This window comes from Zootermopsis nevadensis, unplaced genomic scaffold (assembly GCF_977971745.1).
Source record: "Zootermopsis nevadensis isolate Lab colony 2312 unplaced genomic scaffold, Znev_1.0 Znev_ptg000007l, whole genome shotgun sequence".
NCBI lineage: Eukaryota > Metazoa > Arthropoda > Insecta > Blattodea > Termopsidae > Zootermopsis > Zootermopsis nevadensis.
The window spans coordinates 10,366,365-10,389,700 of NW_028259139.1; the positions used below are offsets into that span (position 1 = coordinate 10,366,365).

The following is a 23,336-nucleotide window of genomic DNA, read 5'->3' on the forward strand; positions in this document are numbered from 1 at the left end:
ATATTGTAAGCTCAAGAATCCGTGCAGCGTCCAATATTAAAATGTGTTGTTGATTTACTAAGAAGCCACTGAAACTTCAGTAAGGGAGAATAGTCCAGTTTCTTTTCACTTCCCAGTCAGCTATTTTTAGGCTGTTGTATAATCCCACTCAGAAAAATATTCAATAACCCAATGATCAAAGAATAACATCTCTTTGTTAACTATTTTTGCTACAACTCATTTCAGTGCCCGTCTTTCTGTGTCTTTCCTAACACATGAAAATGAAACACAACTTTAATATTACCATAGATTCTGGTCTCCTTTATTTTGACGCAAAAGTATACCAACATTTCGAATGAACACGCTGCCTTTATCTTCTATGCCAATTAAATTTCTACCTTAAATATAAACATAGTAAGTTCCTCCAAAACGTTAAAAACCACCCAAAAACAGCGCGGTGTCACAAACCGTAAGGTCACAATCTAAACTCCCACAGCCGTCAAGATACCAACTCTCTCATACAAATTTACCTACTGTGTTTATTTACCTCCTGAAACTGAAGACAGGTACAAAATTAAAACCGTGCGGGGAATCTTGAAGTATATCACTTCTGATATTACACGGAGATAAAGCTGGTAAAAGTATGAATTTAATGCGTGTCTGACTGTGAATCATAAGTAAAGAGGAAACCCAGTGTAACATGTATTGACTGAATTCCTACATTCCATACGTTAATAATGAAAATTTTATTGGAATTAGTTAAATGAGTTCTTTTAGACATCTTGGTGCCTAAATTTACGCAACCTGCAGACCGAAAATACGCAGTAATGATTGTATTATTTCCCTGTAAACATTCTGGTTCAGACTGGGACGAGCAGAATCATCATCTGCTGAAGAATCAATATTTCCAGCTACTTCCACATTTCCATGGTGCTCTACATTTCAGTACGTTACCTCCGATGGAGCCCAGGTCAGATGCCCAGTGATTTGGAAAACTTGACGTTTCCTTTGTTCTGTGAATCACATTCTTGCTTTCTGAAGCATCTTCGCAAACAGAAGTCTTTATTTCCGTGATCTGTCAGCAGTTTGGAATCATCATGAAATAATAACCGTCTTATCAGTATGCGTAGTACTTATTTCCACTCCTTCAGAAAATCCGAATTAAAACACTGAATCCAAGTTCATTGTTTTATCTACACAAGTTGACCTTCAATTCGATATAAGCTTTCCTAGGTCCATTATTTTTGTCCAGTTACTAATTAGATGTATATAATTACAGTCTACAGACAGAAATAAGATATTTTACCTCGGAATAACTTATTGTCAACTGTACCGTGTGTATCTTCAGCTGTGTCCGGAAAGGACCAAATTATTTTAGGTTCTCAAGACGTCAAGTATAAAGATGACTGTCCGCGTCGTTCCTCTGTGTACTCTGGCAGAAGTTTGTCGACGTTTCGGATGTGCTTGTTACCTCCATCACAAGGACACAGTTCCAAGACGTGTTTCTGCAACAGTGACTTCTTTCTCTTACAGTGGCCGCTTTTGAAGAAAAAACAGCATCGCTTAAGAACCAGCTTCAATCCGTTTTATCTTTACATCAATACAACAGTGAGTTTCTGCTGTAAGGCCAATCTTTTTCATTTCCAGTTCAACCGGAATCGTCTGTAGGAGCCAGCCGATCAATAAGGAGACTGTCTCAGGTGTAGTGAAGATTCAGGCAACTTTGATTGCAGCGCCCAGAACAGTTCCCTAAAGACACAGTGAAATGACTTCCGTATTAGAACAATATAATTTCCTTCCTCATTTTATATAAAAGTATTGTTCGTGTTTTTACACAAGTCATGTTCCATTTCTGCAGTTAAATTCTACATACAGTTTCTTCTGTTTCGTATTCATATATTTTTCCTTTTTCAAGTCGAGTAGTCGATGTGGGTCGTACTCCAGCCTGAGGGTGGAGCTGAAAGTGAATCCTCGCTCGCTGAAAACAGGCAGAATTGTACATAATGTTACAAAGGGGCTTCAACATGTCCCTTTTCAACATATTCGGCTTCTCTGCGTGTTCTATAACCATGCTCCACCTATTGTAACTTTGTTTTAAACTTCAACCATCGTCAGTCGATTACTATTGTTACTAAATCACAACGCTTTATAGGATGAATGTCTGTCCTCACTTATCAAGAAGGGGGCACAAATTGTATTGATTTGATAGAAGAAGCTACTCTGCAGACCCTGAGAATTTACAACATTATTTTATGGGTTTCCGCTATGTGTACATTTGTATGTACATACCAAACTTCAAAGAAATATATATTCTCTCTGTCAGACGTTATCTATCTAAAAATCTACACGGCGTCAAAACTCACAACATCGTCAATGCTCTGGGTTCGCAAATCAAAAGCAGTTTGAAGATTTCTGTCTTCTGGGTTGTTGCGCTTTGTAGTCTGGTCGATGTTAACCAACGTTTCAGAGGTCATACTGCCTCCGTCATCAGGGCGATTCAGCGCAACAACCCAGAAGACAGAAATCTTCATACTCACCGCTGTGAAAACCTCAAATCTACCAAAAGCAGTTTCTTCCACCAAATCTCCAACACAATTTGTGCCCTCCTCCTCGATAACTGAGGATACAGATCTGTCCTTCAAAAAGTTGAATCGTCTTGAGAACCTCAAATCTTACTAAGCGCTGAATTCACCGGCCTGCACAATTACGTACCAACAAGACAAATGTTTATCTGTGTTTTATAACGCATTAATATTGATCTTAATGTATAGGAAGATTCTGAAACCAAATCATACTTATAATTAGATCAAATTAGGATAAATAAATTCTAGAAGTAGAAAAATTAGCCTTGAAGTTGGAGCTAGTATTTTTCTCCGAAACGTTTGTATCTATATAAATACCAAATTATGCAGGAAATTCCAGTAATATAATGTATTTCTCACCTTTGCCATCCCATCACAGGACACGTCCTGTCTAGGAACCCTTTGCGTTCAAAAAACTTAATATCTGTGGCGAAACGGAGAGGAAATTCAGCAATGCCGATTTAATTTCCGATCTGAAACTCATTCAACGTTGTCCCGGGAGCGGTCGACTCCTCCCGCCTTCGGAAACGTGGCGGATGACATTTCGTGTCAACGGGCTTCTGATAAATACATCGTCTCACCTCGCTAAGTGACTACACTTCAGTTGAATGAGAAACCAAAGTTACTATCAAAACGTAGTGGAACGTCAAATATTAATGTCCGGGACACGTGCGATTTCCCATTATATGTGTACAAGGTACGTGAAATTAAGTCATAAGAGGGAGATAATGTATGCCCATATATGTACATATTTCCTTTCCCAAATTATTAAACAGTTATCGGTTAAACCACACAGTAACTCTGCATTTTGCCGACATCGTGTATCTGTAAGTTTCCTGTGATACTCAGAATATAAAATAAATATTTCCCCAAAACAGCATAAAATTGACCGTTGTAGTAGTAAAGTGTGTTTACTTCCAGGTACGGACTTACATTTTGAACGTATATATGAATTTCTAGCTTCAAAACAGCTGATCTAGATTGTGACGCCGTCTAGTTTTGTGATTATTGAAGTCTTTCTTCGGAAGAAAGATGCAATACGCCCCTCCAAAACGTTTGTAAAAATCACTGCAAAGCAAATTCGATCTCTTTTGCTGGCCGTATTTTGATTATCATTACCTTTAGTCTATCTACTTCAAGCACAATTACATTTTTTACAGTTCAGCTCAAGTTCATTAACGCTTCTTAAAAATTCCACTACGTGTGAAACTAACATCGTATTTCAAAACGTTGTGTTTCTTAAAAGAATGCCTTTAAAGTGTGTTGTCCAAATTGACATAAGAGGGTGAAAACCTTTTTTTAGAGGGGGAGGTCAAATGTCATCATCTCTACCGACACTTCCACCTGCTGTTCATAAATCATGCCCCAACTGCAGGTGTTTCGTTAACTTACGGCAATTCGGGTGCAAAATTAGTTTTAAACACACACGCGAAATTGGTTTTTACCCTTTTTATAGTCCGACGTATGAAACAGAAAGAACATTCAGCCTCGTATGAAAATCGACTCTCCCGATAAGCAAGCAATCGGTCTGCTTTCCTACACGTTACTTCAGTTCTTAGCAATCTCAAGCAACGCAAAATAACGCATCTTGTATCAAACACACTTCCACTGAGATCATTTATTATTAACAAATGAAGAAGTGTTCTGCGTCATATTAAACGAGGGGAAAACACACTATGGTAAAGTGGAAGGGATTAGGTAGGAAGCAAATTCGGTACATTTCCTAGGTACTATCCTGATATTTGCATAAAGCGACCAACGAAAACTAAGAGGTATTTCAATAATAAAGTCTATATGCCGGTCGAGATTTGAAAGAATTACCAGCCCAATACAACTCTAAACACTACGGATGGATGCCTGTTGCAAAAATGGTCATGCGACAAATAAATTTCAACATTATGAGACTCTTATTTGACTTTCTAGTCCCTTTACTTGGTTGATACTGTAGATCCTTAAATATTTCATAAGATTTACTTGAGGTCCATTTAGAAATACAACAAGCTAGACAGAAGAGGACGCAAGTACAAGGAAAAAATGAGACTTTCTTTTTATAAAGTCATAAAGAGAACATCAAAAGATGTGCACGTTCTCAGTTATTAGCTCTTAAACATTGTAAAGAGAAAGGTTAGCAAATTAAAGAGACAATACCAGGTGATTCAAAAAGGACTTTACAACTTTAAAAGTGTATAGAAATTTATTCAGAAGGCTTACAGAATCGGTTGAGGTGTCATTTTGTAGCAAAACAAATCAAGTTGGACTCACGTTGTGCTGTAGTACCGAATTCCGTTACCGCGAGCGCAAGCGGCAGTGAATTTGAAAATGGCTCGAAAATTTTCTCATACCACAGTTAGACGAAGAAGACCAAAAAGGACGCATTCACTTCCAGCAAGACGGCGCACCACCTCACTGCCTCACAGAAGTCCGGGATTTCCTCAATAACCGTTTCCCAGGTCGGTGGATTGGTCGAACAGGGTTGATAGCATGGCCACCTCGTTCTCCAGATTTGACACCTCTCGATTTTTTCTTATGGGGTTTCATTAAAGATCGTGTGTATGTTCCACCCTTACCTGCCAATCTCACTGAGCTCAAAGCTCGAATCACCGCCGCAGTTGCAGAAGTGACACCGGATATGCTAGATCGTGTTTGGCAAGAAATTGATTTCAGGTGGGATGTCTGCAGTATCATCAATGGCAATCACATCGAACCAATATGACTGTTTGAGGTAAGACTTGATTTGTTGTGCTACAAAATGACACCTCAACCGATTCTGTAAGCCTTCTGAATAAATTTCTATACACTTTCAAAGTTGTAAAGTCCTTTTTGAATCACTCTGTATAACGCTGTTAATAACAACGAATGATGAATAATTATTTTCCATTAAATTAAATAAAACAACAATTAAATGTGCTGGATATGTAAGACGGGTGGAGAAAACATATAAGCAGGAAACAGATATAAGTTGGAGACAATACTAAAACTTTCTGTGTGCTAATTTAAGTACCACAATATAAAGACGTATCTGGAGCTACAGCTTCAAGAGTTCATTGCCTTGTACACAAAAGATCATCTCTGGAATCTATCCTAAACCATCTGACACCAATTAACACGCAACCTCTATTTAACATAAATTTTAAAACTGTCCTCTCATCTATGCTTAGGTCTCACAAGTAGTCTCTTCCCTTGAGGAATTTAGACTAAAATTTATCATTTCACTGCGCGTGTTACGAATTACGCCAATCATAAGGTCCCTAATTTGGTTATCCTAATATCTGGCGAAGAGTACAAATTACGAAGATCATGATTATACAATTTTCTTTGAACTCCTGCCACTTAACCCCTCTTGGTAACACGTGTTCTCCTCAGTAAAGTGTTCTTAAACACAGTTAATATAGGTTCTTAACTTATGGTAAGACTCAAAGTTCCACATCAATATATAAGAAGATGTGAAATTACAGTATATTGTATAAATGAACAGAAATACTGAAGTGAAATAAAGCAGAAGGACAATGCCGCTAGTACAATTTGCCTTTTTAATACCAGCCACCAGTAATGCTATGAAAACACTACCTACATTTCTTACAATGAATCGACATAACTGAATCGAAAATAATCTGTGCCATTCACTATTTAAAACTTCTGTACTAACTCAGAAATCGCTAGACGTAGATGGAAGGATAATATTAGAATAAGTCTTAAGAAAATACTGTTTGGCGACGTAGATTGGGTTCATACGAGTCAGAATTGGTCCCGGTGGCAAGCCCCTATGAAAGTGGTCAATAATTCGGGTTCAACAGGAAGTGTCGCATTTCGTGACGAGCTGGGGGAATATCAGGTTCTCAAAAAGGACTTTGATCCATGCAGTTAATTAAGTTAGTTCTGAAGAGACTTACAAGGCTATTAACTGAGCCCAAACAACTATTTAACCCCTTGCGTTTACCGCGGTATTTAAAGGAATATAATACAATGATATGTAAATGGATGGAGTTGGCTGAGAATCGTGTCCGGTGGCGGGCTTTGGTGTTGTCGGTATTGGACCTGCGGGTTCTGTTGGTTAGTTTCAGTACAATGCTTTAAAGTCGAAGTTACTGCGAAATCAAACAACAAATAAGGTTCTCAGTGTACGCAGCGATTATTTCCTTAAACAGCTTTAACCAATATATCTTTGTAACGGTAAAGTATTTCGTTGTCTTTGCGGTACGAATCCTTAAATATTGTTTATACGAGCGTAGGCATCAAAGAGAGACAACCTGAGAGTCTATGCGTTAAAACATACTCCGTTCTAAACCCCCATATTTTATGGTTATGGGGCAGAATTTATAGAGGAACGCAAGAGGCCTCGAAGGACTACATCAACAGGTTACTCAGCGACTCAGAATATTTTTTCTCATCCCTTCCAGTTTGTAAAACAGTATTTTTACTAAAACGTTCTATTCCTCTCTTGACAGCGAGGAAAGGCATTCCTGTAGCGCCATTGTTTTGACATGACAGACCTTGTTTTATTTTTATACCAGTGGTATGGCGTGACGTTTTCAAAAGCGTTGGCCATATCGCGAGGCAGGTGGGTAAAAAATTTCGGAATCCGAGTATAATCGTATTTTATCTTGCATGATGCACAAATAACAAGGCATACGAGTAAAACAAAGATAGAGCTATTAAAATCTAGTAAAATATGATGCACAGCGCAACGTTAAACATAATACAAGCAAGTAGCGTGTTAGCGGCAGATGTTTGGTTAACATCGTAGCGTGGAATACCAACAAGTCAACACAATATCGCACGTCTTCTAATTGCGCCTGCGCAAATAGACGAGGAAAGTAAACCTAACCTGAACTATATAGCTAACAACTCCTGTGATAGGCTAGCCTGAGCTGGGTAACGACGCATTTTATCTGGTCGGTTTTAATGTGTTTCGGTGTATGGAGAACCACTAAACCACGAAAGTCAGACTTTTTTTATTTTCATTGTACAGAGTGCTGGCGTTGCTAATGCAGTTAACATGAACACTCCACCCTTATTTCGTACGGTCTTCTAATAACAACGCCATTTGAAAGTTTCTGCTTCGTAACGTTATTTTTAGGTTACGTGACAACGGTGTATCAACTGAAATCATAAATGGTTAGATGGCAACGATTTAAGACGGAGTTATTGGACAGTTTTAACGTGCAATCTCTGAATTGGTCCAAATACACCAAGAACACTTTGTGAACAGCATAATCAACAGTTCATACATAGTCATTTTATTACAAACTAATTCCATAAAGCAAATTCGTTTTTGAGAAAGTAACAGTCGCTTAGCTGGCTACAAAATTCCCCGCCATTTATGTGACCCAATGGTTCATTACCATGTTCGCAAAAGCTGTTTACTACTTCCTGTCCTGAGGTAGACGAATCCAGTCTATATTCTTCCACCCTCTCACTTTAAGACGAATTTTAATGTCACTTTACCATCTACACATAAACCTTCCAAGTGGCCTCTTCCGTTCAAGTTTCCAACTAAAATTCTGTACACATTTCTTATCTCATTCGTGCTCTCTAAATGTCTCTCCCGCCTCACCATTTTTAAATATATTTTCAATTAATATTAAACATAAAGCACAAATTATGAATCTCCTCACTGTGTAAGTGTCTCTATTCTACGGTTACTTCCTCCAGTTTAGGTCAGAATATTCTCAGTCACGCTCTCAGACACCCTCAATCTGTGTTATTTCTCCAACATGACAGCCCAATTTCTAAATCATCTCAGCCTAGGCACCATTAGATTCGAGATTTTGTATTTCTGAAGCAGGTTCTATCAAAAACAAATTACTCTAACTAACGATCTTGGAGTTACAACTCGTAGCAATGCTCCAGCTCAGATGCTGCGTTCGGCGTCAGAGACCATCCAATTAGCACAAGACGCGTCGATATTCTGGCAACTGTCAGTTTTACACCGTCCCAATCTCAATTCGCGACAGCTCATTTCCAGCACGACAGCGTCCTTAATGACAGGAAGTCTGCGGTTGAAGTCCTTCTGATCTTCAGAAATTTGTCTCCCACATTATAACTTTCTTCCTGAAAAGCTACACTAACTCGTTATCCAGTTAACTGCATACAAGACGACCCTTTTAAGGGGACACAATGAAACTAATTCTTCGCGGTCGATAAGAAGCATTAACACACAATATTAACTTAAACTGTCCGGAAATTAATTCATCCAGGTTTTGATTCACCGAAGTTCATCCACGAAACGAAATAAAGCTCTTTGTCAATTCGGATAATGAGTTATAAAACATCTGAAATTATGTCTGTACCAATTTCAAGCAGTGCATCAGTTGCAAGAACGGGATACGCCAGTAAGCCTTCAAGTATTGAATTCGTCGGTTTTGTACGTGAAGTTTGTCATATGCAGTAGATAGGCTCGCGTTTTAAATAGAACATTCTGTATAAACACAGACGACGAGATATAAACTGGGTGCTAGCAGGCTGACTATGGTTATTCCAGTGGTAGACAAGAATCAGGTTCCAGCAGTTGCTTTAAGGTGGAAAGAGAGTTCACCTGACTTGGGGCTATAAATCCTTGAAACCCCCACAAAAGGTGTAGCGGACAGACATGTTTCAGACACTCTCGCGACCTGCCTATAATACGATTATTTATATCAAAGTATTTCACATGGCGACATCACTGAAGTTAGTATGTCGTTACGCCTATGAATTTCCTGTTAAAATTCAAAATGAAATTTTACGTTAGCAAATTAGGAAATTTTGGTTTAATACAGTTTACTAGTTAAGTTGCTGGTGACTTACATAGGAAAAGATACCCGTCTTTTATGGAACCCACCACTGAGCTATCTTGGGCGAGATCAAAACCACATTTAATTAATAACTATTTTATTATTAAGTAGCATTTGAGGTTCTCACGGCAGCGAGTATAAAGATGATTGTCTTCTGGGTTGAAGCACCGTGTAGTCTGCTAAAGTTTACCAACGTTTCAGAGGTCTTTGCTGCCTCCATCATCAGGGCGATGATCGTAAACTTCTACCAGACTACAGGGTGCTTTAGCCCAGAAGACAGTCATCTCTATCTTAACAATTGTCATGTCTAAGTTTTGTCCCCTAATGGGTGAATAAGTTCAGGATTTAAGTCTAAATTTAAAGAGACGGGAATATTTTAACACAAATAGGCGACCTAAGATTTTTTACATTTTATTTAATGGAAGGAACGGTCACTGGTAAGTGCGTATCGACGTGAAGTAACCACACATTTGTATGAAACACGAGTATCAAATAGCGAAGCTATAAAATGTAGAAAGCGAAGTTAGCGATTGCCTGCAAGTGGTGGATGCTGGATGTAGGTGATGGGAATTTGCAGCAACAGGGAGACCGTTGCCTGGCAACGCGAACCCCGCTGCACACGAGCCTTGGCCCTAGCTCCAAGCTGTATCAATAGCAAACAATTCCCATTTCCCTGATGCATTCACACGCGCCGACAGCCAAACAATTAGCAAGAACGTTTCTCTTTTCCTCACGAAATGGATACAATTAATATAATTACAAGGAGTGCGACTGTTTTGTCAGGAAGTTTCATTTCCAAAAAATACTCAATCGACTGCGATTAAATTTGCCAGCGTTCGTCTATGCTATTGAAGTTGCCACACGCGTTATATTTTTGTCTATACGTCTTCAATATAAACCTATCTTATCACAAAGTACGTCTCTGTGTTAGCATAACGGAATGTGTCCATTAGCTTTGTTGCCAACCACATTTATGTTTGGATTTACTGTGTATACTGAAATTCTGGTTAGCTTTGCGACAAAGATCAATATTTACAATAAATAAACATCAACACTGCAACTGCGTGGAGCAGGGTCCTTCGTGATAGGCTAACAGTCGTTCACTTGTAGATAATTTTCCTGCCATCGGTCCCTGTCACGAGTCGAATGAATCCCTATCTCCGGAGGTAGGGATTAGCTCTATCGATTGGGCCCAACAGAGTAGGTTTTGCGTGAAGACGGAGATAGAACCCAATCTCCGAAACGTCGTAGTTTTATTGATTTTATTTAATATTGGACGATGGATAATGCCCAGAAAACGCACTGTCGTCACAAACTTTCAAAATTGAACATGAAGACGTCATGTTATTAACTGTGAAGTGTAATAACTGCTTTATTTTTATCTTTGTGAATAAAAATAAAAGTTTATTACGACGCAGTAATGATTTTGTGCTGTACAACAACCCTGTCAACAAATGAGCATCAAGGCCGTCAACTACGCAGAGCATGGGTGTTGTTGATCTGGGGGGCATCTACTTGTTACTAGTTTAGCTGGCTGTCCGCTCACAGGCGTCAGTGAGTTTGAATTTAAATATCTTCATTCATGTAAACTTGCTTCCATGCTGTTAATGATAAGCGCGCCTTAACATGGTAATGTAATAACATAGAAATTTATTAACCAACAACAAAAATATATGTAACCTTCATTCAATATCTCTTGGTCATGGATGACGGATCGGAATTCTACTGTCAAGAACTCTGTGTCAAAATATATTTTACAGGAAACCTGCACACAGAACAATCAATATTTATTTCACTTTCACAGACACGAGTATTTGATTAAAACATAAAAATTAATATCTTAAAATAAAACTGAATAGATCTTATAAACATGTATTCGTCATTCGTAATTAAAAATTATGCAACAGGCCACAGGAAATCATTTAAATTGAGACATTTATGAAACTTTGATATCTACGATGGGGCACTGCCCGTCTATATCTAATTGAATCCTTGAATTAGACTTCAATTTTCTTCATTGCGTAATATGATATGCCCTATAACAGATCAGTCCAACAACAGTGCTCGAAATCTTTCATGTTTGTCAAAATGGGGCCCTAAGATAGCATATAAAATTCAACTCTTACCGTAAAGAAAACACAACATTTCGTTACAAAGCTCAATCGGCTTATGACGTTTGGGATAATAATCTCTGTTTATAGTAAGAATCTTATGAAACACATAAATAGGAATTTTTTCAGATCTGACACAGTTTTCGATTTACAACACGTTTACGTTCGCATAATTTTCATTATTGTTCGTTTTACATAACAAATCTATGATTGCAAAGCAACTGATATATAAAATTCTGAATTTGTAGCATTTTTCACTAGTGCTTCAAGAGTAATACTTTTTTGTTACTTTTCTATTCGTGTCGTGAGGACATGTCACTCTTGTCAGCCGGTACTATTGTCCGTCCAAATCCGATAACTGTTCTTCCACGAGCTCTCAACGCGAAGCTCCATCAAACGATAAAATTTAATGTAAAACGTCGTTATACGAAGAGCGTATTGAACAGACAAAAACATTATTTACACTTGCTGCTGCAACTCCCCAGCTACCTCCTCAATATTTTACCACAGCTTCGAGTCCCTCCGCATACCTACACGATCTCTAAAGAATCGTTATATAAACCAAGGTACAGCGCAGAAGCCGCCAATATTGGCATGGCGTTCGTTTCTGCAGCCAGCTACAATTCCGCCCTCCACAGCAAATTCTGCATGTTTATCGGCAACCGCTGGAGGGTAAAGAGGCCACTGACTCCATGTAGTTAACTGTGTGTTTGTGTGTGTTAACTCCGCTTTGTTTATACTCATGTATATAAACTATCGTTCGCCTTACCCTATTCCTCTCTCTCAATCCATCAGACCACCCATTCCTTCATCGATTTGTGTATATTCCTCTATCCGTATATATTTTCTTACTTCTACCATCTATCTTGGATATAAAATTAAAATTGTGGTTATGTGTTCATTTATAACTCAAGAAGAGGTTTCCATTATATCCCAAACTTAGTATCCTTATTTCTTGCAACCAAAAAAAAATGTTATATAATATTCAAAATATAGTAACCAAACAAATTACACCTAACACAAGTTCTGTTTCATAAACGTTCGAATCTTGATCGTTTAAACACTGAGCAAGACAACCTCTCCGTGGTTATGTACACGTATTACAATCCTGAATATAAGTTAATAACAAATGACGTCCATGATGCGTTTTCTTGTTTGTCTTAGTGTAACCAAGTTTCGTCTTTATTAGACACGAGTAAGGAAACATTCTAAAATTAATGATACATGACAGTTCATTAATTCAACAGGAGCACTAAATGTGTTATGCAGACACTAATTCGTGTCTGCACCCCACCCCGTACTACAGGGAGATCATATCGTAAGCCATACACACCGAGGGAAAATGAAACGAAAGAAGCAAGGAAACTCATTACCTATTAAATATCGCGATGCACTATTCATCTTTCGTGTTCAGAAGGTACATATTCTAATTTCGGCTCGGACAATTCCTGATATGAAGAACGACAACATTTGAGGAAAACGTTTGGAAAATGAATTTCCACTTTATAAATCCACAATGTAACACACAGGCTATATCGGGATGAATAATTGGAAAATTAATTTCATTTCTAAATTTAAGAAGCATTGGAGGACTTGAATCTTACTTACACAATTAAAATAAAATTCAATATTTTATTCAAGCGACGATGGTTTTTTCTTCGTTGTAGCACCGTAAATTTTGGTAAACGTTTACCAACGTTTCACATGTGCTTTGTGCCTCCATCATCAGGGCGACCAACTTCATGTTAGCCGCTGTGATAACTTGAAATTTCGCGTGTTTTACACAAGTTACTTTGTATCATTATTATTATTATTATTATTATTATTATTATTATAGGAGGATAAGACAGCTGAGATGGGGAATGCTTGTAAAATTTTGATGGGATTACTAGTGGCAAAGATCAGGGTGGAAGATGGAAAATTGGCCAATGACTTAATGAATATCAGGCAATATCAGGAGAGTCCAATGGTGGGTTTCATTATTATACATAATTTGTGTACTGCTGCCTTTATGTTAGCTAGTTAGTTGATGTTGAAATGTATTTTGTTTCAGGCACTGAACAAGGGACCCACGAAAAGAAACTCCTCAACAACCTTCTAGATAAGTACAACGTTTTGGAAAGGCCTGTAGCAAATGAGTCAGAACCCCTGGAAGTGAAGTTCGGCCTTACACTTCAGCAGATAATTGACGTGGTGAGTTGATGTTTTGGTGTTTTCTCGGATAATAGTTAACATTCAGAATACACTTTGAGTAAGAGTCTCTTGAATAAAACCTGATGTAATATATATTACAAATACGGACAAAAAAGTGTATTCACACAAATGTGTACACACCTATCTTCATACTTTTAAATGGTAATAAGAATGATGTGTATGTGCGTATAATTGCTTATTCCTAAAGGTGCAGCTAATAGTGTAAATATTCGTCCATCTACTTATTTTAACCTGGGCCTATACACGCGATAATGTTGGTCCATTACTGGATTTATAACATTAACTAGAAATGACTTCAAAATAAGTCGTTTATCTTCTAAAGTGAAACATTATCATATCTGAAACTGAACTGTAAACTGTTAAATGAAAACCGAAGATTTAATTAGGAATTCATATGAAAAGTTTTATGTAGGTCATACACATACTTATGAATAAATATGTGACGATTTCAGATTTAATACACATAAGTATTATGTAAATATGAATGGAATGAAAGGAGCCATTCGCAAACAACTTTATATATAAGGCAGTATTATATGTGAGCGTATATAAACCAGAGAATTTAGCGATATATAAATTTCTACTTTGTAGGCGGAAACACTGGAATACACGTATGTTTTTAAGTGAAATTCAGAGAAATTAATGTACCGTGAAGAGGCGGAGAAAAACGATAACAAAGCATACAATATCCCGTTAAAATTCTCATGCTATAGACAGTTTTCATTCAAATATTCAAACAAACATTTAAGTTACGTACTCGGTAACGAAAGCTGAGATCCTGTATATTGTATAAGCCTTCATTCATTCACAGTACATTCTGTATTAAATTATATCATTGCGCTAAATTATTATTCGAGAAATTTTTATACAAGAAGACTGCCATTTAACACGAAGCGGCATGGACTATCCAGTTGTAACTAATAGAAGGAACAAATATAATTACATATCTAATAAAACGATATTCTGAAACAAGCTTACTACTTATGGATATATATATATATATAACACATAAGCAAAACAGGTACAAAACATGAAAGAGTGTGTAGAATTTTATCCACATTAAAACATGTTTCTCCTTCACATAATTCAAACCGTAGAAAAGACGATTAACTTATCGTTTAGGATTTCGTGTTCGAAAGCTTGTTCGGGTTTTATTTTCAGCCGGCAGACTCAACATGTCAGATTTATATTCTACTCAAATGTTCAACAACAACAAAACATCATGTCGATCAAAAGGAAAGAAAGAGTGGAAGAAACAATAGAAAAAAATAATAATTTGCATCATTTTGGTATATTATCGAACATATTTATATAAGTTATTAATTTGGGCAGCTGATATGACGTAAGTGACCTGCGGCTTATTACATGAGCCATCCAGTATTTAGCAACAAATCAGATGTGAGATGTTGACATCAACAAGATTTAGTTGAAATACTGCCAGTAAAAGTCACAGGAAATTTAAAACCACCATGTAACAACACATTTTGTTCAAAAATTGTATACAATTTCTTTTCCATTCAAAAGTTCTGTCAGTGTATAAAAGGAAAGAAGAATACCAAATGACGATCCCAGGAATCGAAACACGGCCGTCCACTCCGTGTCTGGGCTGTCACATAAAAATGTAGTCGCAGTAACGCCTTGTTTTGGGCACAAAATAGTCACTGAACAGAACAATACTGAATGTAATGGAATCTTCATGTCAGTACCCCAAGCGCTGAATTTACATTGCGTAAAATGTGTTCACTCTGTGTATCTGTCAGCAAAGAATAATTACGCATTGTTCTTTGAAAGCGAATCCAAAATAAAATTTGCTTTGTAATGACGCACTGGCAACAATAATTACAATATATATAATTTCAGTTTATTTACAAAAGTTTAATAAAGTGGACAGCGATGTATTTCATAACCAACAACGTTAAAAAGCATTACGTGCATCTAAATGTTACGATCATGACCATTGTGAGATCATTAAGCTTACGAATCCTTTGTGAAAAATCATGTATTTACTAAAAGGAAGTATTAGTGAATTGTCAAATAATTTGTATAATTCTATCTTTCTGCGTGAGAAACTATTACACAACGCTATAAATACAATTTAAATTATGTAATATATAGGAAATCCAATAAACTTTGGGTTGAATCATCATTCTCTGAAAAATCACGTACCAGATAGCTTATATCCAAACTGAAATTATAACATTTAAATGTGTCATTTAGGTGTACTCGTAATTATCGACATCCAGATTGACAGACTAGTTTTACTGATGAGCTTAATGATTAATCGAATTCAAAGGTAAATTCAGTAGTATCGTAACTGTCATTTTAAGACGTTTGCATTCCTTTCCACTACATGCACGAGATATTTCGCTTAGAAATATCGGTTCCTGTTTTCGTTTATTTAATGAACATAAAAATATCAAAATGTCTCCTGTTCTCTTCTCAGCATTTGAAAGTAGGTTTAATTTTTTCAACAGCGAAAATCACCCGTCACCACAAAAATATATCAGGCGAAAATAATTAAAGTTACCAACAGTTAAATCTGTTTGTGACATTTCAGTAGTAGAAATTATGCATTGAGAACCGAAGTTCTTCAACCCACAAACAAACAAATTAAATGAGAAGTAGACATGGAAAGGGTTAATTTTGGTTACCTTAAATGAACCAAATCTTATTGTTACTGCAAAATAATTTAATTAGTAAATCTGAGAGTTTTAATGAATAATATAATTACATTAAGTTTATTATCCTTTCCCCTTTGTTTCCAAACGTTTTATGTATATACTCTCAAAAAGCAGCATGAAGATGTAACAGAAGTTTAGTGGTGCTTCAGACTAATCAATACATCAGTTGACCCGTGTGTGTTATTTTTCCCTTCTTCTAGGACGAAAAGAACCAAATTCTGACAACAAACGCTTGGTTGAATTTGGTAAGTGACTCCATAGAACGCAAATGGTCCGGCTCTCATCTTCATGCTGAGAAATATGCTCTGGGTCACTGAGGATTCGTAATAGCGCTACAGAAATACTGATTTGCAACATAAAATCTTGTTTCGTTTTGATCCACATAAAAAGGATGTTTTCTCTTTACAAACTAATGTACATCATTTATTACTGACTTAACCCACAACAGAGTTGTACTGTAACAATACTTGGGATATCAAAATTTTATTTGATTTTCTAAAACGTTGGTCAGAAAATTTCCACCAAATAAATAGTTTATATATATATATATATATATATATATATATATATATAATGAAATAATTTCTCAAAAGTGATACCACAACACATCTAATATATGAAGCACTAGATAAGATGTAACTCAGATCTAAATGATCTTCATCCGTCAAATGGTACACTTCTATTGATTTCTGGAGCTGTCTAGGAGAAGACACATCAACCACAGGGTATTAATGTAAAAAAGTTACAAAATCAAAGACGGACAAAATAATGTAAAATGGAATAATATACATCACTGACTAGTCATAAAGAAACCTACACGTCTTATTTCAAACCTTCAAAAGAATTTTCTTGCTTTCCAAGGAAACGTTTTTATTTATTCAAAATTGGAATTCGTTCTGTGTCTAAATCCGATATGCGTACGTAATTCTACTTTTGTTACTTTTGATTTCAAGTGTACAACAAACAGCATATTCTATGTTATTTCCATAAGGAAAACAATTTTTCTACGGACACTCGTGCAACTACTGAAAACAATGAAATATTGTGTATTAATCTTAGTAATCTATTGTAACCAAATGCAATCTAAATGGACAAGTTAAGGTATATTCAGATTTCATATTGCACTACTGCGCTCCTCAATGGCCCATATGGTGAATGTGTCATGATATTTCGATACTGCTGTCCGTTGATTGGCTACGACTACACGAGAGGCTCAGCTGTTTAGTGCATACATCACCACAGACTGGAACCACATAAACCAGTAGACTGTCATTCAAAATACACGAATGAAACAATTTTAATTTTATCACCCGTCAACGCATTTCTTGTAACAACCTTATATTTTTAAGAAATATTTACAATTATATTTCGTTCAATTTCAAAATTCATCGCGATAATTTAATAGTTTTGTATAATAACTCAACTGGCATACGTGCTTCTTAGTTTAATCCATTTGTAATTGCCCCTTAAATAACTATTAAACAGAATATCCGGCAAGTAATCTGTTTTCAGCTTTCACCTTTGTGTCAGACGTGTGATCCTCTTTGTACTGAAAACTGGTTTTCCAATATATCTGAGGAATGAACTACCCTATTGACAAACACCATAAAAATAACTCCATTTTCAAGGTTTTCTTAAGCCATAACCGATAATACCTTAATTTACTATTATTATGTATCTGTGAAGCAAATTATGTGTGGTTTATAAATCTCTGACATACTTACTTCTGAGAAAAACAATGGAAACGTGTATTATTATATTTACAATCCAGAAAAAACGTCATGGTTCATTCAGTGCTTAAAACTATACAGAACTGTTAAGAATATTTACAGTCCACGCAGAACTGTTGTGTGACTTTCCGAAAGACGTATAATTTACGTTTTTCCTAAGTTTCACTTAATCACTAATTCTTTTATTTATTTTTGATTTATCTTAACAAGTATACAAATAACTGCTATTATATAACGTCGAATGACAGGATTATTAAAGATTAATACATCAGAAAGAATATGGAAGGAAGCGGTCGTGGCCTAATTAATATATACCAGCATTTTTCTGGAGAGACTATGGAAAACCTGTCAGGATATTCAGTCCACCGGTCGAGACAGCTTTATTCACTTCATCTCTAAGCCTCGTCACATGAAGGCTTATAAATAAGTAAATGTAAAGCTCCCCACTAGGTGAATGTAAATCGTCAGCTACACGCTCCGGCCACTTTATTACCTGAGAAAGAGGTCCCATAATCCACTGGATATGAAACTGGTGAATCGGCTACGCGTAGTGGTAAATGGAGAAGTATTTATACCGGGAATTGAACCCCCAGAGTCTGTCCCGTAGTACGCACATATTACAAAGTTTTCGTTCGACGTAAAACATTGAAATTACAAAGGTCCTCATGGGACGACGACTAAGGTCGATACTTGCCATTAATCTGTATTCCAACACAGTACAGAACCCAGTGTTCAAGAAAAGCAATTATATGTAAATAGCGAAAAATGGGTAGTTTACCGCACACAATATACACATTCAGTAACAGAGTTTCAAGAAATGACTGGAAACTATGGTACATTCAAACAATGTAACTACATTACCAATTAGAGAATATTCTATCAAAGAGTGATAAAATATTATTCAAAATTTGCTTCGAATTGAAAGAGATACTGAAAAGAGTTATAACATTCAAAAACTCCTCGTGCAAAGTATTATTCCGTCGTAAAATTACCTGGTTTTATTAACAGACTTAATGCAGTTGCCTCTGGGACAAACACGCCTCGCAATATTTTATTCTTTATAACCCATTAAAGCCCATTGTTAACTAAACGTCCCATTCTTTAACAATCAGCAACGATACATTTTATATTTATGTGTTTCGTATAATAAACAGCGACTATTTCCTTAAACAATGTTAATGAACTGATCTTTGTAATGGTGACGTCTTGTTTTCTTTGTGGTACGGACTGAATTCTTGAATATTACTGAGGAACACATCGGATTCAATGGATTGGTATCAATAAAACAGAATATATTGCGAATCTGTGCAATGACAATACTGAATACAGCACAAAATAAACTACGAGCTGTCGTTTTAGTTCATGAAAAAAATAATGAAAAATTACGGTGATACCAACTGAGCAGATTCGGTAGCTTACAAACAGGGATTCCGGCAGAGGAACTACAATTCAGCATTAGAGTTAAGCTTTCTTACTCGCCGAGTGTTGTCACGTGTACTTTGGGCATTAAAATATCGCGAGGTTTAGATCAACTAATGATATTATAATGCGTCTTGATGGTTGTTAATGCCAGTGCGAAAAAAAAATAATAAGAGGAACGTGTGACTTGGAACTTGTTTATTTAAGCTTTGAAATATTAAAATGGCAGACTACTGAGTTACTGGTGGTTTCAGCTTGGCTGGTTCCGAATCTGTACGCTGGCCGTTCGTCTGCATGTGTCTCGTCTCGTAACTAACAAACGGTTGTTTCCCTTTTTGTTGTGTCTTGCTATAGGACGAGAAGAATCAACTCCTAATAACAAATATTTGGCTTTCGTTGGTAAGTTTTTAACAGCTGATTCAGTTAAAAACACACACGGCAGACATTTTAGTTATTCTCATTTGTGTACATTTACATTTATACCATTACAATATTAACTTACGTAAGCCCTTTCGAGTAGAAGTTGTAAAAAACATGTAATCTTACTGTCCCTGTTTGTAATTGAATGTGTTAACCACCTGACTATTCCTTTGGCAATGCAATTTCCATGCTCGTAGACTCGGCAGAAATTCAGTGTTTTATATAAATTAATTCTGTGTCTCATTCGAGTTCTTCTATAGGTATAATTCCTCATCAAGAGCACACAATGATGAATAAAATAATTTTCAATACAACGTATTACTATATCCATAATATGAGTTAGTTTTGTAATTACAGCTCCTACGATTGAGTATTCTTGATAAGTAAGCTTATTATTTTATGGTTCCAGAATTGGAAGTAGGCCTTTTTTATAGGAATAACGCTGGAATCGATTTAACCGCGCGTGAAACTACACAGGCCTATTTGATTTTGGAGAACAACCATACAAGTGTAGCGCCTTTAAACCCATTACTAAACTGGAGCACACACACAGTATTTAAACGAATATTTTGAAACTTTTCAGAACCCAACAGCCCTGTTGATTTGTTGTAATTACTAATATATTATAAAGACATAATTTTATAGTTATAAAACCACGCAAAAAATAGAGTTACAAATACCCTGAATTTAAAATAAACGTTATCGAACTGACTCATATTTCGATTTGGATTATAACTAATTAAACGTACCATTTCAGAAAAACTGTACAGTTTGATTTGATATTTATGTAACAAAATTGGTATACTGAAGTTATAATATTATTTGGTTGAAACGAAGTATCTACAGAGGTTTCCTATATTAGAATAGTGATTGAATGGATGAATGAACAGATTGCAATGCTATATCGTGAAGCATGTTGCTAATAAACGCTGGTATCTGTTTATATTAGATCATCCCAGAAGACCACAATATTGAAATTTCTACCAATTTGTTAAATGTCATATCCTGTGACCAGCTGAAGAAATCAAATATATTTTCTTGTGTAGGCTTACATATACAAGTATTCATTCTCCGAAAATAATGTTTGTACCATATCCATCGCTTCAGATAGACTGCTTACAATGTTGCCACAACTGCATGACATCGCGTTGCCAAGGTTCTTAATAACACATTCACCGATTCATCAGTAGAATAAATTTGAGAACAATTTTAATGAATGAATATATTTCATTTTCACATTTTAATTTAAATATCGCAATATATTTACAAAGTGTAATAGAGTGTATTATTTTCATTTTGTGTTAGTAAAATAAGTATGTATATAGAGTGTGTTCAGTAATTGTGTGGAAATATCAACAGAGGAAATTCGTCTTTGAAAATCAAGTCCAGCGAACTTATGAACACGGGCCCTAAATCAATTCAAATGTATTTTCGTGGGTTTTAAACAAAATGGATAACTCAAGAGATGTGTAACAATTCTAAGAGGTAGAAAGAAATCAGTGTTCTTTTATTCCTTAGAATGCTGCACATTGGTAATTTCAGAAGCACTGACGATTCTGTCTAGTTTACTTCGTGTTTTAAACAAAAATTCAAGTGTCCCTGCCCTATGTTTCGCGGTCTTTCAAAAATAAAAACTATAGATAACATTGCACCCTAGGTTTCGTAAAGAATACTATGGCGAGTGGTTAGGTTCACGCCCCAGCCACTTTACCCCATGGAAAATAACAGCGAACACTGAACATTAAGCTGGGGGCAAGTCATGAAAATCTTTTCCTATGAGAATCTAACACCGATAATCCAACAAATACAGAGTCATTTTAGCACATTTGCGTTGTAAAGAACATTTGTGAAGCAGGTTAAATTTAAATCAAATATTTCCACGCATAAATCACTCTATTTATTAATTTTACATAATATTCACACACAGATGGTTTCTACTAAGAAACTCAACAAATAAAATAAATGCTCGTCCCCAAGACTATACTGTATAACATTTATTTGAATATATCCCAGGAATATCTTCTCTTGAGATTTAAGAACAATTACTGAACACTCAATGCTTGCAATTAAAATTCAGTTATTGAATATTATATGTAGTTGCTTATGCACCATTCACTGCTCATCTGTTAAACACACAGTAAATGAAGAGACGCTAAATGCATGTTCTATAAACCACTTCTTCCATGGCTAGAGCTATAGTCTATGACAGCAGTCATAAAGTGACGACATCAACTATTGTGATATTCAGTACAAATATCAGACGCGTAAAACGTCAATTTCATTCTTACAGTTTATTTCTTTATGCATAAAACAAACAAAGTCAGCAGACTATAAATATTTTTACATGTCAAAAGGCAGAGTTTCATTATAAAGTTTGGAATATGCGTAGAAATGTTTATTTAAAACTGAATTCAGTACTACAAAATATTGGTTGTTATAAATATCTCCTTACTGCATCACGGAATGGCATTTTCCTAATAAATACAACAGCCAAATAATATATATTAATTTAAACGCCTGCTTAAATATCACTTTAAAATACGCTTAGGCAATTGAGAAAGCATGAAGTATGTGTAAAACTTAACGTGCTTGAAGGACATGATGTTTAAATCTAACGTTGGAAATAATTTTAAAATACTTTATTATTTTCCTTCTATGTTCACACTCTGTCCACTTGCATGCTTACAGAATGTATGTACATAATAGTAACGTTAGAAGTTTACGGTGATCGGTGAATGTGTTGCCATACGTAAACTAAACGGTGTCCAGCCTGCACCTAGGACGCTCAGCGTCCACCAATGAGAAATGTGTTACTGCCGTGTGTGTGCAATTTTCTAAAATTCACCTTCTAATTTTCTTCAACTTGTAACTGTTAAACCCACTAAACAAGTAACAAAATGAAACTACCAATTTAATAAATGAATTGGAGACATATGTAAAATAGTATCATATGTATTTGTGACATAAAATTGAAATTATCCTGTATTTAGCATTTTAAGTTAATAATTATTCCATCAATGAATTTTTTGTTATGGAAAACAAGATTTCTGGTTCTCATGACGGCAAACCTGAACATATTTGTTTTCTGGATATCTGGGCCATGTTGTCCGGTAGTCTGGTATTAAACTACTAAAAGAGTACATGGCCAAACTACCCAAAAGACAGCCACCATTTTGCAGTAAATACTTTGAAATAAAACTGTTATTTTGAAAAAGCATATTTTAAATACGACAATGCGTGACAGATTTAATTAAATTCTTATAATATAACGAATTATAAATGCATTTCAAACTAGGAAGCCTTTTATTTCAGTTGTCATAAAGTTTGTGGTAAAATTAAGAATATTTCAAATTGTTAACATGTTCATATTCAAAATTAAATAGTTTTAATATTAATATTTTAACCAAATATACACATAACATTTAAATAA

General features: G+C 35.7%; 1 protein-coding gene across 11 annotated transcripts in view; it reads left to right on the top strand.

Moving 5' to 3' along the window:
- Nucleotides 1-23,336, top strand: part of nAChRalpha6 (nicotinic acetylcholine receptor alpha6) — a 79,163-nt gene that overhangs the window by 21,371 nt on the left and 34,456 nt on the right. For 5 of the 11 annotated variants that reach the window (XM_087344238.1, XM_087344240.1, XM_087344244.1 and 2 more), the window contains exons 2-3: nt 13,496-13,635; nt 19,841-19,885. In XM_087344238.1, coding sequence (XP_087200364.1) covers nt 13,496-13,635; nt 19,841-19,885 — 185 coding nt within the window. Of the gene's footprint in view, nt 1-13,495; nt 13,636-16,537; nt 16,583-19,840; nt 19,886-23,336 lie in introns of all 11 variants that reach the window. The other 6 variants (XM_087344239.1, XM_087344243.1, XM_087344247.1 and 3 more) reach the window with 2 other exon arrangements.